Source organism: Armigeres subalbatus, chromosome 3 (assembly GCF_024139115.2).
Source record: "Armigeres subalbatus isolate Guangzhou_Male chromosome 3, GZ_Asu_2, whole genome shotgun sequence".
Lineage (NCBI taxonomy): Eukaryota > Metazoa > Arthropoda > Insecta > Diptera > Culicidae > Armigeres > Armigeres subalbatus.
The window spans coordinates 328,720,175-328,735,252 of NC_085141.1; the positions used below are offsets into that span (position 1 = coordinate 328,720,175).

Here is a 15,078-nt window from a genome sequence, read left to right on the forward strand (position 1 = left end):
GTACTTAGTCCTCTGAATGACACATTGTAAGTAAACATAGTAACGATAATTTGGCAAAGCTGCCTTTGATCATTTGCCAGGAAAATATTAGTTTGATGTGGTTTGGCGTGAATCCCAATTTTTCTTCCAACGCTTATTGTCTGATTTTGTCAAAATTGCACGCGTCGAAGCCTTTAGGAAAGGTACCGCCGCGCTTTCTGCACCCCGTTTACTTGATTTTTATGGTTGAATAGCATTGCGGTGTATCGTTTGGCGCGGCCGTATTGTCAGATTTTCTGGATATGATACACTGCGCAGCGTTTGTAGTGTTCCCAAATGGGTACTTGCACAAAACTTCACGCGGCGAATGGTTGTCGAAAGGTACGGCCGCGCCAAACGATACACCGCAATGCTATTCACCCTCGATTCACCCATAAGAATCAAGTAAACGGGGTTCCCGTTACGCTGGGATATGGATACTCTGAAGTACACTGAGATAATTCCCCATTTAAAATATATGTGCACTGCATATATATTTTTGCAATCAAGCTTCGCAAATATATTTTATTGGTCTTGCACATAGAATGAGAAAATTTGCTACCCTTATATTTTATGTGCACTCATTAATAGAATTCAAATGCATTTGAAATATTTATTATTAGTTCATTCCAATATGTTTTAAGTGCAACAACTAATAATAATCATTTACCCGGTTTTTAAAATCGTTTAAGCTGATTTAGCATTTCAATTCCTTGAAACGAAAAAAAAAACAATAAATGCGAAGAAACTCTCATTTTATTTAAATTCATCATTTACACAACTTACTGCCTACTAGAAGCCTGGATTCAGGCCTCTACTGCCTGCTACCATTTTCGGAAACTTCCCGTCTTCTAGCCGAAGTTCGCCGACATGTGAACATTCAGGACCGGTCACAAATTACGTAACGCGGTAATGGTCAGTACAGTTGTTATACGCTTCATATACGAATAAATTTAATTATCCATACAAAAGGTGATACATAAGAGAGGAAAGGGATATAAAATTTCTTTATTTAGCGTTACGTAATTTGTGAGCAGGCCTTTTGATTCGCCGATTCGTTGGTAATTTTCCTGCTGTAGAAGAAAACTTCAACAACATGCGGTTCTCTTTCGCTGAACATGATGAAGGATTAACTTGATATCCGCGGCTTCCGGTTACAAAACGACGCAGGCAGTTCAAGGTGCAGTACGTGATCTCATCGGTAAAACGGACGCCATCACTTCACCTTATGCCCTGCACTTTACTAAATGGCTAAGTAACCGCTCCTCCTGGATTCCTTCGTCTTGTAAGATCAAAATGAAAACATTTTATTGTGAACCACTATCCCGAATAGAAATAAATTGTACGCCTAATGGTTGATATTATTAGCTTTCCATTCCACTTGTAATCATTATAAACTGTATGATACTTGTATAATTTTTTGATTGACAGAAATAACAACCCGATCATATACAATTATTTGCAGATTATACATGCTGTAATAAGGATTACCTGATATCATTTCATTGTAAACATATCATACCATTAATAATTTGGATAACTTTTCACCAACACAAAAACTTAGTTGTTTTCTTTTTCAGTGTAGTAGTGACAAATGCACCGGCATCAGTTCCAACTGCCATTTAAGTTTTTGTTACAAAGTCAACAACGATGTGGAGCACGAGGTGGAGCATATAAAACGAAATATGTATGCCGAAAACGAAAATAAAACGGATCAGAATTCATGTAAGTGGAAACAATATTATACAAAATATAAATATTATATATTTGTTGTTTATTTTCAGATGCATCTACAAAAAAAAATAAAAAACTCGAAGGGTATGTCATTGTACGATCGGATTTGGTTGAGCCGCGAAAAAACGGTAAGAATTGCCTATGAAGCGCAAGATGATGGGTCAGAAGTCTATTTCAAATTTTGACGTGATCTCGGACGTGATTAGATTTATTCTATTCTACTACCAAAATTTGATTAGTTAAAATGGTCTTATTTCCGGGGTATGCCTATCAAGAAAACAGGCATAAAAAATGCTCACCGCTGGACTCAACACCTATATTTTTATTCATTGCTTTCTTTGATTTTTGTTCACAGGATCAAGCAGCACGATCGAAATTTGCGAAGAGTCACTGATGGAAGATGGAAGGTGATCCAAGTAACGCACAAAAAAGCGCAAAGCTTTCAAATAATCATGAGGCAGAAGTTTAACAAGTGAACTTAAAGCTAGAAAAACTTAAAAAGAAACAATTTTAGGAATTATGAGACCGGTACGGCTCGGTGATGCATCGATAATAAGAGAATCACATACATTCCGGTGATCTTTTTGAATAGTATAAGAAAACAGTTAAAAAAATATAAAAAAGATAATACAATGTAAATAAAACTTGTTAAATGCTCAATGATTTATTAATAACTGGAAAGCACCTCCTTTGACTATCATATTCAGTATCGTTGCTCAGAGAATAGCATGATACATCCTATAATAAGGTTATCATATAACTGAATGTTTATTATACACCTATCAATTTGGATTAACCACTGAATCATTATTTCATCTATACATCTTTTTCTGAAAAATCATACTAATTATCTTCTTTGTTCAAATCAATTATAATCCGTATCATAACAAGAAAAATAATGATGATAAATTAACGATATCTGGTAAAATCGCTTAACAAAAATGTATGGAAATGTTGACATTTTTAATGGTAACGATACTTAACAACCCGTTCAGTGTATCGTCTAAAATCAAATTATTATAAACGCTATCATAAATATTATTCATGGTGTAATTAACGTTCGATATTTTTTATGATTCCATCAATAATTCAATTTCAATTCACTATAATCTAAAAACGATAACTAGAAAAATAGTTGTATAATTTCATTCTATTCGGGATTTCTGGTAAGCTTTTCGATTCAGCAGAAATTTGTAAATTGAAATTTTACCTGGTAGGTTCAGTTTTAGCTAGGGGAATCATCTCCACTGTTGATGTGCCTGTATCCGAATCCGGACCCCCGTACTGTCGTATTATCTTCTTTCCAAGTAGAATAGATGTACCACCAAATTAACAATTACCAACTATTCGTTGCTGTAAAATGAAGGAAATTAAATTGGACAAGATGATATCCTGTTTTCCAAGACAAACTTGAATAATGTACCTGGGAGTGCGAGAAGATTCTCTGACATTTGTTTTTATTTTCAGTTCATTGTGCGGTTATGAATTATATATGCGAGAACAGATAGAATTTAACTATTAGTCGATACATTGAAATTTTATCTGTAGTACCAATAAAATTTGAAGTTAAGGCAAATAGAATATAATACAGTTTAAATGCTGCACATAAAATCTAGAAGGAATACTGTGAATCAGTTTTATATGCTTGCTGCACATAAAATATAATGGAGTTTTGAGCTCAGTGTAGTGCGTAACGGTGTAAATCCAGTCATATCGCCAGGCTCGGTTAAACACTGAAACTGACAATATGACGTCCCTAACCCCGAATCCCAAGGTGTCAGGCGACCCGTGCCGAGGGGATGAATGGCCTGGGGGGAAACAATTAGCCAGGCAGTTAACGGAGCCTGTAATGCTGGGTAGACACCTTTTTTTGTGGTGCATTATGGTGAAAGATCTACCACACTGTGCTCTAGTTCTTACTATTCTTGTTAATACTTATGAGTGATGGTCGGAAGAGTATGGAACGACTATATTGTGCATTTAGACCAAAACTGTTTATATGACGCTGATGAACTGGCAGCAAGGCCCACTTCCGACGAGATTCACACGGAAAAATAAAATAAATATGCAGCACTGCACGGTGTTATCTGTCACAAAATCGAGTTTGTTTTGTCGCTGACAACGTCGCTGGCACCAAATTGAGGTTCGGAAGTCGATTTTCACACTTCCGAACGCTCTTCCGACAATGTTTTGGTAGCAAATTCAAATTTTGTTCTGACGTTCATGATGTCGGAAGTAAGTTCGGAAGTAAAACGTCGGAAGTCGGAATACAATTTAGTGCTGGCGACACAATAATCTGCTTTTAGATGACCCAACTTTTGCCACTTTTGGATGGAGTCAATGGAGTAAATTATAAAAACGTAACTCAATCTTAGGCTGGTTTTAAAGTCGATGACATGAATCTCCAAGCTCCAGAGCGCTGATTAATTAGGAAAGAAGCGGATACGAATTCGGTGGATCTGCTGAACCCTCTGACTGATTAGAGCTCTGTGTAAAGGTGAGATTCAGAATTGCCAAACGCAATGAAATCAGATCTCTGTACAAAAATGAATCCGGAACTTATAAGAAGACGCAAAAATATGTTTGAACTGCAGTACCGATGCATGGTTAAAATCAGTATTATCCCACTTATTGTTGAGCCGAAACTGATTGAGGGGCGCGCCTTTGAGAGTTGGTATAAGCCGTTTCTGGAAGGGTGTAAATAGCGGTACCTTTATCTAAAGAGGCCTTACATTAAGCTTGAGAAAATATCTGAATAAAAAACGACTACTTCATTTCTTCTCAATAGAAATGGAGCAGAAAGACATGCACAAAACAAATGACACGGGTATACTACAAAAGTTCAATGAAATGGACGCAGTGGTTCATCCCGAACAAAAAAAAACGGGGTGCATAAAGCGCGGCGGTACCTTTCATGAAGGGTTCGCCGCGTGCAATTTTGAGAAAATCAGGCAATACCTTTCGACAGTGATTCGCCGCGTGAAGTTTTGTGCAAGTACCCATTTTGGGAACATTACAAACGCCGCGCAGTGTATCACATCCAGGGAATCTGACAATAATATTTATCTGGGTGGTGCGGATAGAATCGATTTGGTTGTCAAACTGAAGCCAAAATTTTCTATTGTGCCGGAGCCAAACATTGAAAATTGTGGTTATGTTCGTTTTAGATCTTATATTGAGAAGTATTGTTATATTATCTGGGGAAAATAAAAATAAATAAATAGTTTGAATTTTGCATTCTTTGTAACAAATATATTCACATTATATTTCGAGTGGTATTCAAATTAATTCATGAAAAAAATGTTACTTAGGTTCTTTTAAAAAGTTAAACGAGTTTTCATCGATCGCAAAAATTCAAGCAAAAATTGCCTCAGTGTAGCTAAAAATTGCCACATGGTTCCAAGTACTCGAAAATTTCGAATCAATCGAATTTTATACCAGCTTTCGTGTTTGACACATCCATTCGAAATGTCAACGTACTCCGTCCCGTTCTAGTTCTTTTTCCGGTCGGCCATTGGGATCGAAAGTGAACACATTTCACTGAGTGAGTAAATTTTTCCCAAAAATTGCTTTGTTCTAAGAGTACGACGGCCGGAAAATGTACGGAACCATGAAGGAAGAGTTCGGCTAGCAAGCGCCAGTGCAGAGAAGTGCGAAATGTACCGGATTTGGCGTGAAAAGTGATACATTTTTGCGATGTTTGGGACAGATTTTTGGATCGGCGCTGAAGTTGACGTTTGACAACTCAAACAAACATTGCATCGGAACATTGGATATCGATGTAGAATGAAATTTTGAAACTGGGACGACACAATCCGTACATTTTCATGCCGTTCGTTCTTTATGTTCTAATAAAAATACAATAAGTGGAAACTGATCTTTATATTTTGATTTTTCTTTGTGACTTTCAGATCATGGGCAAGATTATGAAAACAGGAAAGGTCGTGCTCGTCCTCGGCGGACGGTACGCTGGCCGCAAGGCCATCATCCTCAAGACGTTCGACGACGGTACCTCCGATAAGCAGTTCGGACATGCCCTCGTTGCCGGTATCGATCGCTATCCCCGACGAGTGACGCGTCGCATGAACAAAACCCGCCTGCACAAGCGTTCCAAGATCAAGCCGTTCATCAAGGTGAGTAGTGTTTGTGGGTTCACGTTTTTTCGTTTTATTGCGAGGACAGTGCGTGTCACAATGGACAGCACAATACAAGATGTACCAGATTTTTGAAACTTCACAGGCCTGGTATTTAAAAGACAATTATATATTGGTATATAAGGGTCAAGTCACAAAAGTAAACATTGCTACTAGATATTGAAATTATCTTTTTAAGCAAACATTCGATCAGATCACTTTTTTGTGTTTCTGTTTTCATTTATAAAATTAAATATTGAATCTATTTAAAAATATTATTTTTGGATAAAATACATTTTGAATTGTTTTTAAATTTTTACGTTCAGTGAATAAGTGTAATACTAATGACACATTGGTGGTATAAGTACCATCAAGAATCTTGAAATGAGTAGGGGAGGAGGTTCGGTTGTGGGCACCCTTTTGTGTTTGGTCCATAACTTTGGCCCTAGTTGATCTTATGTCGACATTTGCATAGCAATCGAAAGCTAAACTTATAACCTTACTACTAGCAAAGAAATTAATATGATTTCATCGATTTAGAAAAAAATATTGACAATTTAGAAAATTTGACATTTTTGGACATTTTCATTTCGTGGTTCGGTTGTGGGCACCTTGAAAACTTAGCTAAAAATAAAGAAGCACGAATAAAAACCACCCAGATTTAAAGACAATTCAAGCAAAATTTTTCATAACGACGTATGTAACAAAAGTAAACAAAACGGGGTTTTTAATACAACGTGACAATCACACGCGGCTTTATATAATACGCATCGATTTTACTGATTTCAGATCTTAAAATTCTTTAATTCGATCTTTTTGCGAATCGACGTATGTAAAAATTTCTATTTTTGAAGTCTCACTGTTACATACGTCGCTTTAACATATGGGAACTGAGAGCGACCTATGTAACAAAAAAGCAAAACAAAACAAAACTGCAGTTGCGTCAATCGTGCATCTATGGAAAACCGACCAATGTCCACCGACGTACGTGCCGCATACCGGGGTATGTATAATTTTATCGTTTTTCACAGTGAATTTGAATGAACTGAGCTTTGCTGTGAAGCACGCTTATTACGTGTCATGTAATGATGCATGCCAGCGGAAAAAAGTATTGAAAAACGATTTAGTTTTAAAACAGTTTTAGAAAAAGTTTTGCCAACTTTCTGCAAAGGATTTCTCGAATCCTCATAATTGTTACATACGTCGTTATGAAAAATTATGCTTGAATTCATTCATTTATTTAGTCTACATCTATACAGATAACACTGAATCAACAATTTGACGCCACAATACACGGTTCGAGACCGCATCTCTCCATCCTCGAATACGCCCCACGCTCGCCAAGTCGTTTTGCACCTGGTCTGCCCATCTCGCTCGCTGCGCTCCACGTCGTCTCGTACCTGCCGGATCGGAAGCGAACACCATCTTTGCAGGGTTGCTGTCCGGCATTCTTGCAACATGCCCTGCCCATCGTACCCTTCCGGCTTTAGCTACCTTCTGGATACTGGGTTCGCCGTAGAGCTGGGCGAGCTCATGGTTCATTCTTCGCCGCCACACACCGTCTTCTTGTACACCGCCAAAGATGGTCCTAAGCACCCGTCTCTCGAATACTCCGAGTGCTTGCAAGTCCTCCTCGAGCATTGTCCATGTTTCATGTCCGTAGAGGACTACCGGTCTTATTAACGTCTTGTACATGACACATTTAGTGCGGTGGCGAATCTTTTTCGACCGCAGTTTCTTCTGGAGCCCGTAGTAGGCCCGACTTCCACAGATGATGCGCCTTCGTATTTCACGACTAACGTTGTTGTCAGCCGTTAGCAAGGATCCGAGGTAGACGAATTCCTCGACCACATCGAAGGTATCCCCGTCTATCGTAACACTGCTTCCCAGGCGGGCCCTGTCGCGCTCGGTTCCGCCCACAAGCATGTACTTTGTCTTTGACGCATTCACCACCAGTCCAACTTTTGTTGCTTCACGTTTCAGGCGGGTGTACACTTCTGCCACCTTTGCAAATGTTCGGCCGACAATGTCCATGTCATCCGCGAAGCAAATAAATTGACTGGATCTGTTGAAAATCGTACCCCGGTTGTTACACCCGGCTCTCCGCATGACACCTTCTAGCGCAATGTTGAACAACAGGCACGAAAGTCCATCACCTTGTCTTAGTCCCCGGTGCGATTCGAACGAACTGGAGTGTACCACCGAGATCTTCACACAGTTTTGCACACCATCCACCGTTGCTTTGATCAGTCTGGTAAGCTTTCCAGGGAAGCTGTTTTCGTCCATAATTTTCCATAGCTCTACGAGGTCTATACTGTCGTATGCCGCCTTGAAATCAACGAACAGATGGTGCGTTGGGACCTGGTATTCACGGCATTTTGAAGGATTTGCCGTACAGTAAAGATCTGGTCCGTTGTCGAGCGGCCGTCAACGAAGCCGGCTTGATAACTTCCCACGAACTCGTTCACTAATGGTGACAGACGACGGAAGATGATCTGGGATATCACTTTGTAGGCGGCATTAAGGATGGTGATCGCTCGAAAGTTCTCACACTCCAGCTTGTCGCCTTTCTTGTAGATGGGGCATATAACCCCTTCCTTCCACTCCTCCGGTAGCTGTTCGTTTTCCCAGATTCTGACTATCAGTTTGTGCAGGCAAGTGGCCAGCTTTTCCGGGCCCAACTTGATGAGCTCAGCTCCGATACCATCCTTACCAGCTGCTTTATTGGTCTTTAGCTGTTGAATGGCATCCTTAACTTCCCTCAAGGTGGGGGCTGGTTGGCTTCCATCGTCCGCTGAACTGACGTAGTCATCTCCTCCGCTGCCTTGACTTTCATTGCCTGTACTCTCAGCGCCATTCAGATGTTCCTCGTAGTGCTGCTTCCACCTTTCGATCACCACACGTTCGTCCGTCAAGATGCTCCCATCCTTATCCCGGCACATTTCGGCTCGCGGCACGAAGCCTTTGCGGGATGCGTTGAGCTTCTGATAGAACTTGCGTGTATCTTGAGAACGGCACAGCTGTTCCATCTCCTCGCACTCCGCTTCTTCCAGGCGGCGTTTCTTCTCCTGAAAAAGGCGGGTCTGCTGTCTCCGCTTCCGTCTATAACGTTCCACGTTCTGCCGGGTACCTTGCTGCAGCGCGACCGCCCGCGCTGCGTCCTTCTCCTCCAGAATCTGTCTGCACTCTTCGTCGAACCAATCGTTCCGTCGACTTCGACCCATATACCCGACGTTGTTCTCCGCTGCGTCGTTAATGGCTGCTTTGACTGCATTCCAGCAGTCCTCAAGAGGGGCCCCATCGAGCTCACCCTCTTCCGGCAACGCTGCCTCGAGATGCTGCGTGTATGCAGTGGCGACATCAGGTTGCTTCAGTCGCTTTAGGTCGTACCGCGGCGGTCGTCGGTACCGAACATTGTTGATGACGGATAGTTTTGGGCGCAGTTTAACCATCACCAGATAGTGGTCAGAGTCGATGTTAGCGCCACGATATGTCCTGACGTCGATAATGTCGGAGAAGTGCCGTCCATCAATCAGAACGTGGTCGATTTGTGATTCTGTCTGCAGTGGCGATCTCCAGGTGTACCGATACGGGAGGCTGTGTTGGAAGTAGGTGCTACAAATGGCCATATTCTTGGAGGCGGCGAAATCAATTAGTCGTAGGCCGTTTTCGTTCGTCAGCCGGTGAGCGCTGAACTTTCCAATAGTCGGTCTAAACTCCTCCTCTTGGCCAACCTGAGCGTTCAAATCTCCTATGATGATTTTGACGTCGTGGCTTGGGCAGCTGTCGTACTCACGTTCCAGCTGCGCGTAGAATGCGTCCTTATCATCATCAGTGCTTCCGGAGTGTGGGCTATGGACGTTGATTATGCTGAAGTTGAAGAACCGGCCTTTGATCCTCAACCTGCACATTCTCTCGTTGATCGGCCACCACCCGATCACGCGCCTTTACATGTCGCCCATCGCTATGAAAGCTGTTCCCAGCTCGTGTGTGCTGCCGCAGCTCTGGTAGATGGTATGATTACCTCTAAACGTTCGCACCATTGATCCCTTCCAACAAACCTCCTGCAGCGCTACGATGCCGAATCCACGGTCCTTGAGCACATCGGCGAGTATGCGTGTGCTCCCGATGAAGTTGAGAGATTTGCAGTTCCACGAACCGAGTTTCCAATCGCTAGTCCCTTTTCGTCGCAGTGGTCTTCGCCGATGGTTCCGGTCCGTACTCTCTTGTTGATTGTTCGTTGCTTATGATTTTTAAAGGCTGGCTTGCAGGGCCTGACACCAAACCCCTAAATTTCCGGAGGAACATTCCTCCTTATTTCCGGTGGACCATGGTGCACAATTTCATAGAGTCCCTCGCTGGCACTCGGACGATGATCAGCCGCCCCTAACATGGAGAACAGACGCTGTTGTGAGCCGATCCTGACATGGAGAACAGACGCTCAATAAGATTTGCACCTCCGGAAGAGCAAACCCCCCTTCCTGTCAGCATACGACCATAGTTCCCACCGGGGTTGGTTACCCGATCTTCCCTAAGGTTGCTCGTATCCCGGCCAGCACCGCGGGGAGGTAGGGATAGGAGTTGCTGGGTAAGAGGCTAAGGACCGCGAGATGGGGTCTATTTTATTCCTTCAGGTACGCGAAGTACCAATGGTACGCTTTACCCAGCATTTGCCGTGCCAAGATTTAAAGACAAGGAATAGTTTATTCATTCTAAAAGCCAGGAGACGCTAAAAAAACTCAAATCAATTCACCTAGCAGTGATGATGCCTCCCTCGGTGCATTAAGGAGGATGTTGAAAAAAATCACATAAGAAAGGTTTAAAATAGCACTTTAGGTAAATGGGTTTTAATTTTTCATTGATTTACGTTTTATTGGTATGCATCACAGTCAAAAAATCCTGATTAATCACCCTAGCGGTAATAGTGCCTTTCTCGTTCATTACAAAAAATTATATTTTGGCCATAAATTTTGATCCCATAGTTCGATCTAACCAATTTTCAATAGGAAACAATGGGAAAGCATTCCCCGTCGAATGCAACTTGTTGCAAGCAAATCGGTCAACGCTTTGTTCCAAAAAGTGTGTGTATAATGACTAGACATGCCCAAAAAACAAAAATATTAAATAAACTCATTATTTCGAACAATTATGTCAAACTAATTATAAAAACTGCCTTAAAACGTTATTAAAAATAAGTTAAAGGACAAGTAAAACGATATTGAATGATTTGTCAATAAAATGAGGGTGCTCATAACCGAACCAATAAAGGTGCCCACAACCGAATTTCGCAGCCTTTTTGGAACGAGAAGAAAAAAATTCGCGCTAAAATTTTGATGGCAATCGACATTGGGCCTCAAAATAGATTAAATTTACTGTGTAAATACGCATTAGAACTCACTTTTTGAATTAAATCCTTTAATTTATGATACTTTGAAAAAGGCCAAAAAAAACTTTCGTGTTGTTTTTCTTGTACGAAAAATTTATGTATTTGTTTCTAGTTCAAAGTAGAGATGCCCATCCGGTTTGATATTGAGCACAAAACATCATGCTATTATAGCAAACAAATGACGGTTGTCAGAATGACAGCATCTCTTATCTGTCAAAAGATACATAGGGGTGCCCATAACCGAACGATGCCCACAACCGAACCTCCTCCCCTACCATACCAATTATTGTCTTTATGGAAGAAAGTCTTCGAATAATTTTCTTGTTCTCTTGTACCATGGTACAAGTACCACAGGTGTGTCCTTAGTATAAGAGCACCAATTCTAAGGGTTTACAAATGTTTATTATAATGCTGTTCAATGAGCAGCTCGAAGTTATTTCCATCCACTCACGTCCATTTGTTGACAAAAAAGCGAGCAGTACGGGAACAATTTCGAGTTCGAAATACTCATTGGACAGCACTAATGAAAATAATTTTGGTGAATTTATTTAAACATCGTGAGAATATGTTACGAAGATTATTGGATCTAACTGATGCATCTTTAGATCTAACTGGGTCTTTCAAGTTAGCCTTGCAAAGGCGTAGGATTACCAGTCCGGAGATGACGAGTACAATTCTCGATCCGGTCTAGGATGTTTCTGGGTGGGAAACATTCTTGACTTCCTGGGCATAGTGTATCTATTGTTCTTACCACACAAGACACTATTCATGGCATAATGGAGCTTTGAAATTTTCACTCTTTTAAACAAAAGGTGACAAGGATTTGTTTGGAGTTAATCACCTCAGAATTATATAAAACAATGAGAGTTTTCTTTTTAAGGTGATAAATCGCTAAGAAATCATTTGCTGGTCACTTTTATTTAAAAGAGCGAGATGGGTCATTCAAAAATAACGTCACAGGTTTTATGAGACTGGGAGGGGGGGGGGTGTACTAAGATACTGTGACAGTACATATATGTACTAGGTATACAAAAATGCGGGGGATGGGGGAGATATATCTTGGACCTGGTTGTTGTAAACTAGACAAATCATTCATAATTAATCATTCGATAATGCTTATTTACAGATGCTGAACTACAACCACCTGATGCCCACTCGCTACAGCGTCCCGGACGTCAGCCTGGATAACAAATATTCCGCCAAGGACCTGAAGGACCCAGTCAAGCGCAAGAAGGCCCGCTTCCAGGTTCGCGTCAAGTTCGAGGAACGTCACAAGTCTGGCAAGAACAAGTGGTTCTTCCAGAAGCTGCGGTTCTAAAAAAAACGGGAATCCCATTTGTTTCTTTTTATCGTTAAGGAAGAATGAGTTTCTGAGGGAGAGTGCTGTGTAATAAAACCGTAAACAAGAATGGAAAATGTCTGGAGCTTTCCTGTGTTTGTAGTTTTATTCTCGAAAGAAATAGGTATAATATTGAACATGTTTATAACGAAAAAAGGGTATATTGAAACAATATTTTCATTGAATCCTACGATTGGAACGAATCGTAACGAAGTATTCACCAAGCTTTCAGTTGTTAATTATGGACTGCGTATACTAATAGCTATAGCTATACGAAACGGAAGGTATTTTGTCATCATAATTTGTTCCTGCTCGGAGGTCAACTGAATCAAGAAGCCGAATAGAAGCTCCCAATTGGATAAAAGTCTCCAACCGTGGGAAAGGGATTTACACGACTCATCAGCCGCTGAAACCACTCGACTGGTCTTCATGGGAGGACATAACAATCCTAAAAGACACCATCCTCAAAAATGTCCGAAATAAAGGAAAAATAAGCAGATCCGGAAGTGGCGCGAGGCCCTCCTTAGCCGTGCGGTAAGACGCGCGGCTACAAAGCAAGACCATGCTGAAGGTAGCTGGGTTCGATTCCCGGTGCCGGTCTAGGCAATTTTCGTATTGGAAATTGTCTCGACTTCCCTGGGCATAAAAGTATCATCGTGTTAGCCTCATGATATACGAATGCAAAAAGAAGAAGAAGGAAGTGGCGCGAAACCAAACGAAAATATATTTATTTGTAACTTTCGGTTTCCGCCCGCGATGGAAGCGTACGTGTATTTATCGTTTTCTATGGCGCCGGTGGCAAAGTGAGAGGAACTTCGAGAATTCATTACCCACAGTCCTTTTCAGGACTTAAACAATTTATCCAAGAAAAGGAATTGACCGTTGGGAAAAATCTTCACCCAGACAAAGAGACTATTCGGCTTAACAAAAGATATTTTATTTACCAGATAAAGATTGTCGCTGTCGTCGCTGTCCGGAACATCTTTTGCTGGCGAGGATAGGGGATCTAAATGTCAATGAAGGAAAAATACATACGATTTGACAGTGAGGTACCACACATGTTTCGGACAGCAGAACAAAGGGAACTGAAGCGACAATCTTTATTTGGTAACTAAAATATCTTTTGGCTTAACTTTTCGAATTTTTCCGTATAAACGACAATGACGATTCTGAAGAGATCTTTTTGCCTTTCTCGTATACTAAGTATACGTCACTCCAAAACCAAACTTTTGATAGAAGGCTCGGAGACCCATAGTGTTATATACAAATCGACTCAGCTCATCTAGGTGATGTCTGTGTGTGTATGTGTACAAAATTTTGTAGACACACTTTTTGGTTATTATTATTATTTATTCAGACTAAGGCCGAAGTGGCCTGTGCGGTATATAAGAGTCTTCTCCATTCGGCTCGGTCCATAGCTACACGTCGCCAACCACGCAGTCTACGGAGGGTCCGCAACACGCAGCACAATTTCTCACGATTGAATTAATAATATGTATTATTGATTTCAATAATTCATCTATTATTGAATTAAAAAGTTTTGATTGTTGTTTTAACAATATTTACTGATTGAAACAACAATAATAATTGAATTTCAACAATATTTATTGTTGTTTCTTACTTGCTTGAATATGATTAATCGTGTATATTTCTACGTGTATTTTCTCCTTTTGTGTTCCTGTGTCAACCTGTGTCAACCATTAAATTTTAAAAATTGATTTTTTCCATCCTAAAGACAACATTTTTTTAGAAGATTATCATTATCTGGTTGTGCTGGCTACTCAGGTAAGTTCAAATATTTGAAACACATTGCCATTAAAAATCAAATATGGATTTTTCTTGAACTTTTTCAGAATAAAACGGATTGAAAAATGAAGGAAGCTACATTGTGACGCGTTGCTAAGAACGAGGCTGAGAATAACTTTATGTTTTCCAATAAACATATGGCGAAAAAGTGCTGGTGAATAAAGATGTAAATTTTAACCTTGAAAGCAAAATCATAAATAGGTTTATAACAATATCTTATTTTCAGGATTGTCTTCATTGATACAATTGTTCATCCTACAGATCATCAGCAGTCTCAGATCAGCAGCATCAACAGATTTGCCACAATTGAAAAATTTGAATATGATCATTTGATTGAAAAATAAAGAATTTACTTAACATTCATTCGTTTTGTTTACTTTTCTTCTAAATTGAAAAAAAAAATACAAGCTAGATATAAATGATTTTTATTTCAACAATATTATATTGTTGAATCTATCGTATTCATATATTGAATCAACAATGCAGTTAGAATTATTTCAACAATAATATTGTTGATTCAACAATAGCGAAAGATTGAACTCTAAATATTTTGATTGTAGAAACAACAATATTCTGGATTAACTCAAACGGTAAATATTATTAGCCCTGAGCTAACAATATTTATTGTTGAATTTGACCCGAAATATTGTTGTTTCTACAAT

At 40.1% G+C, this 15,078-nt stretch overlaps 1 protein-coding gene and 1 long non-coding RNA gene across 2 annotated transcripts; both read left to right on the top strand.

Moving 5' to 3' along the window:
• Window positions 1-1,590: 1,590 nt before the first annotated feature.
• On the top strand, window positions 1,591-2,418 carry LOC134221187 (uncharacterized). The gene is made up of 3 exons (XR_009982247.1): window positions 1,591-1,743; window positions 1,803-1,880; window positions 2,108-2,418. It is a non-coding gene; the product is annotated as an uncharacterized LOC134221187 (long non-coding RNA).
• A 2,728-nt stretch (window positions 2,419-5,146) lies between these two features.
• On the top strand, window positions 5,147-12,695 carry LOC134221188 (large ribosomal subunit protein eL27). Its single transcript, XM_062700382.1, has 3 exons — window positions 5,147-5,296; window positions 5,664-5,885; window positions 12,398-12,695. Exons 2-3 carry the CDS (start codon window positions 5,667-5,669, stop codon window positions 12,587-12,589), a joined length of 411 nt encoding a protein of 136 aa, XP_062556366.1. The 5' UTR covers window positions 5,147-5,296; window positions 5,664-5,666; the 3' UTR covers window positions 12,590-12,695.
• Window positions 12,696-15,078: the final 2,383 nt, after the last annotated feature.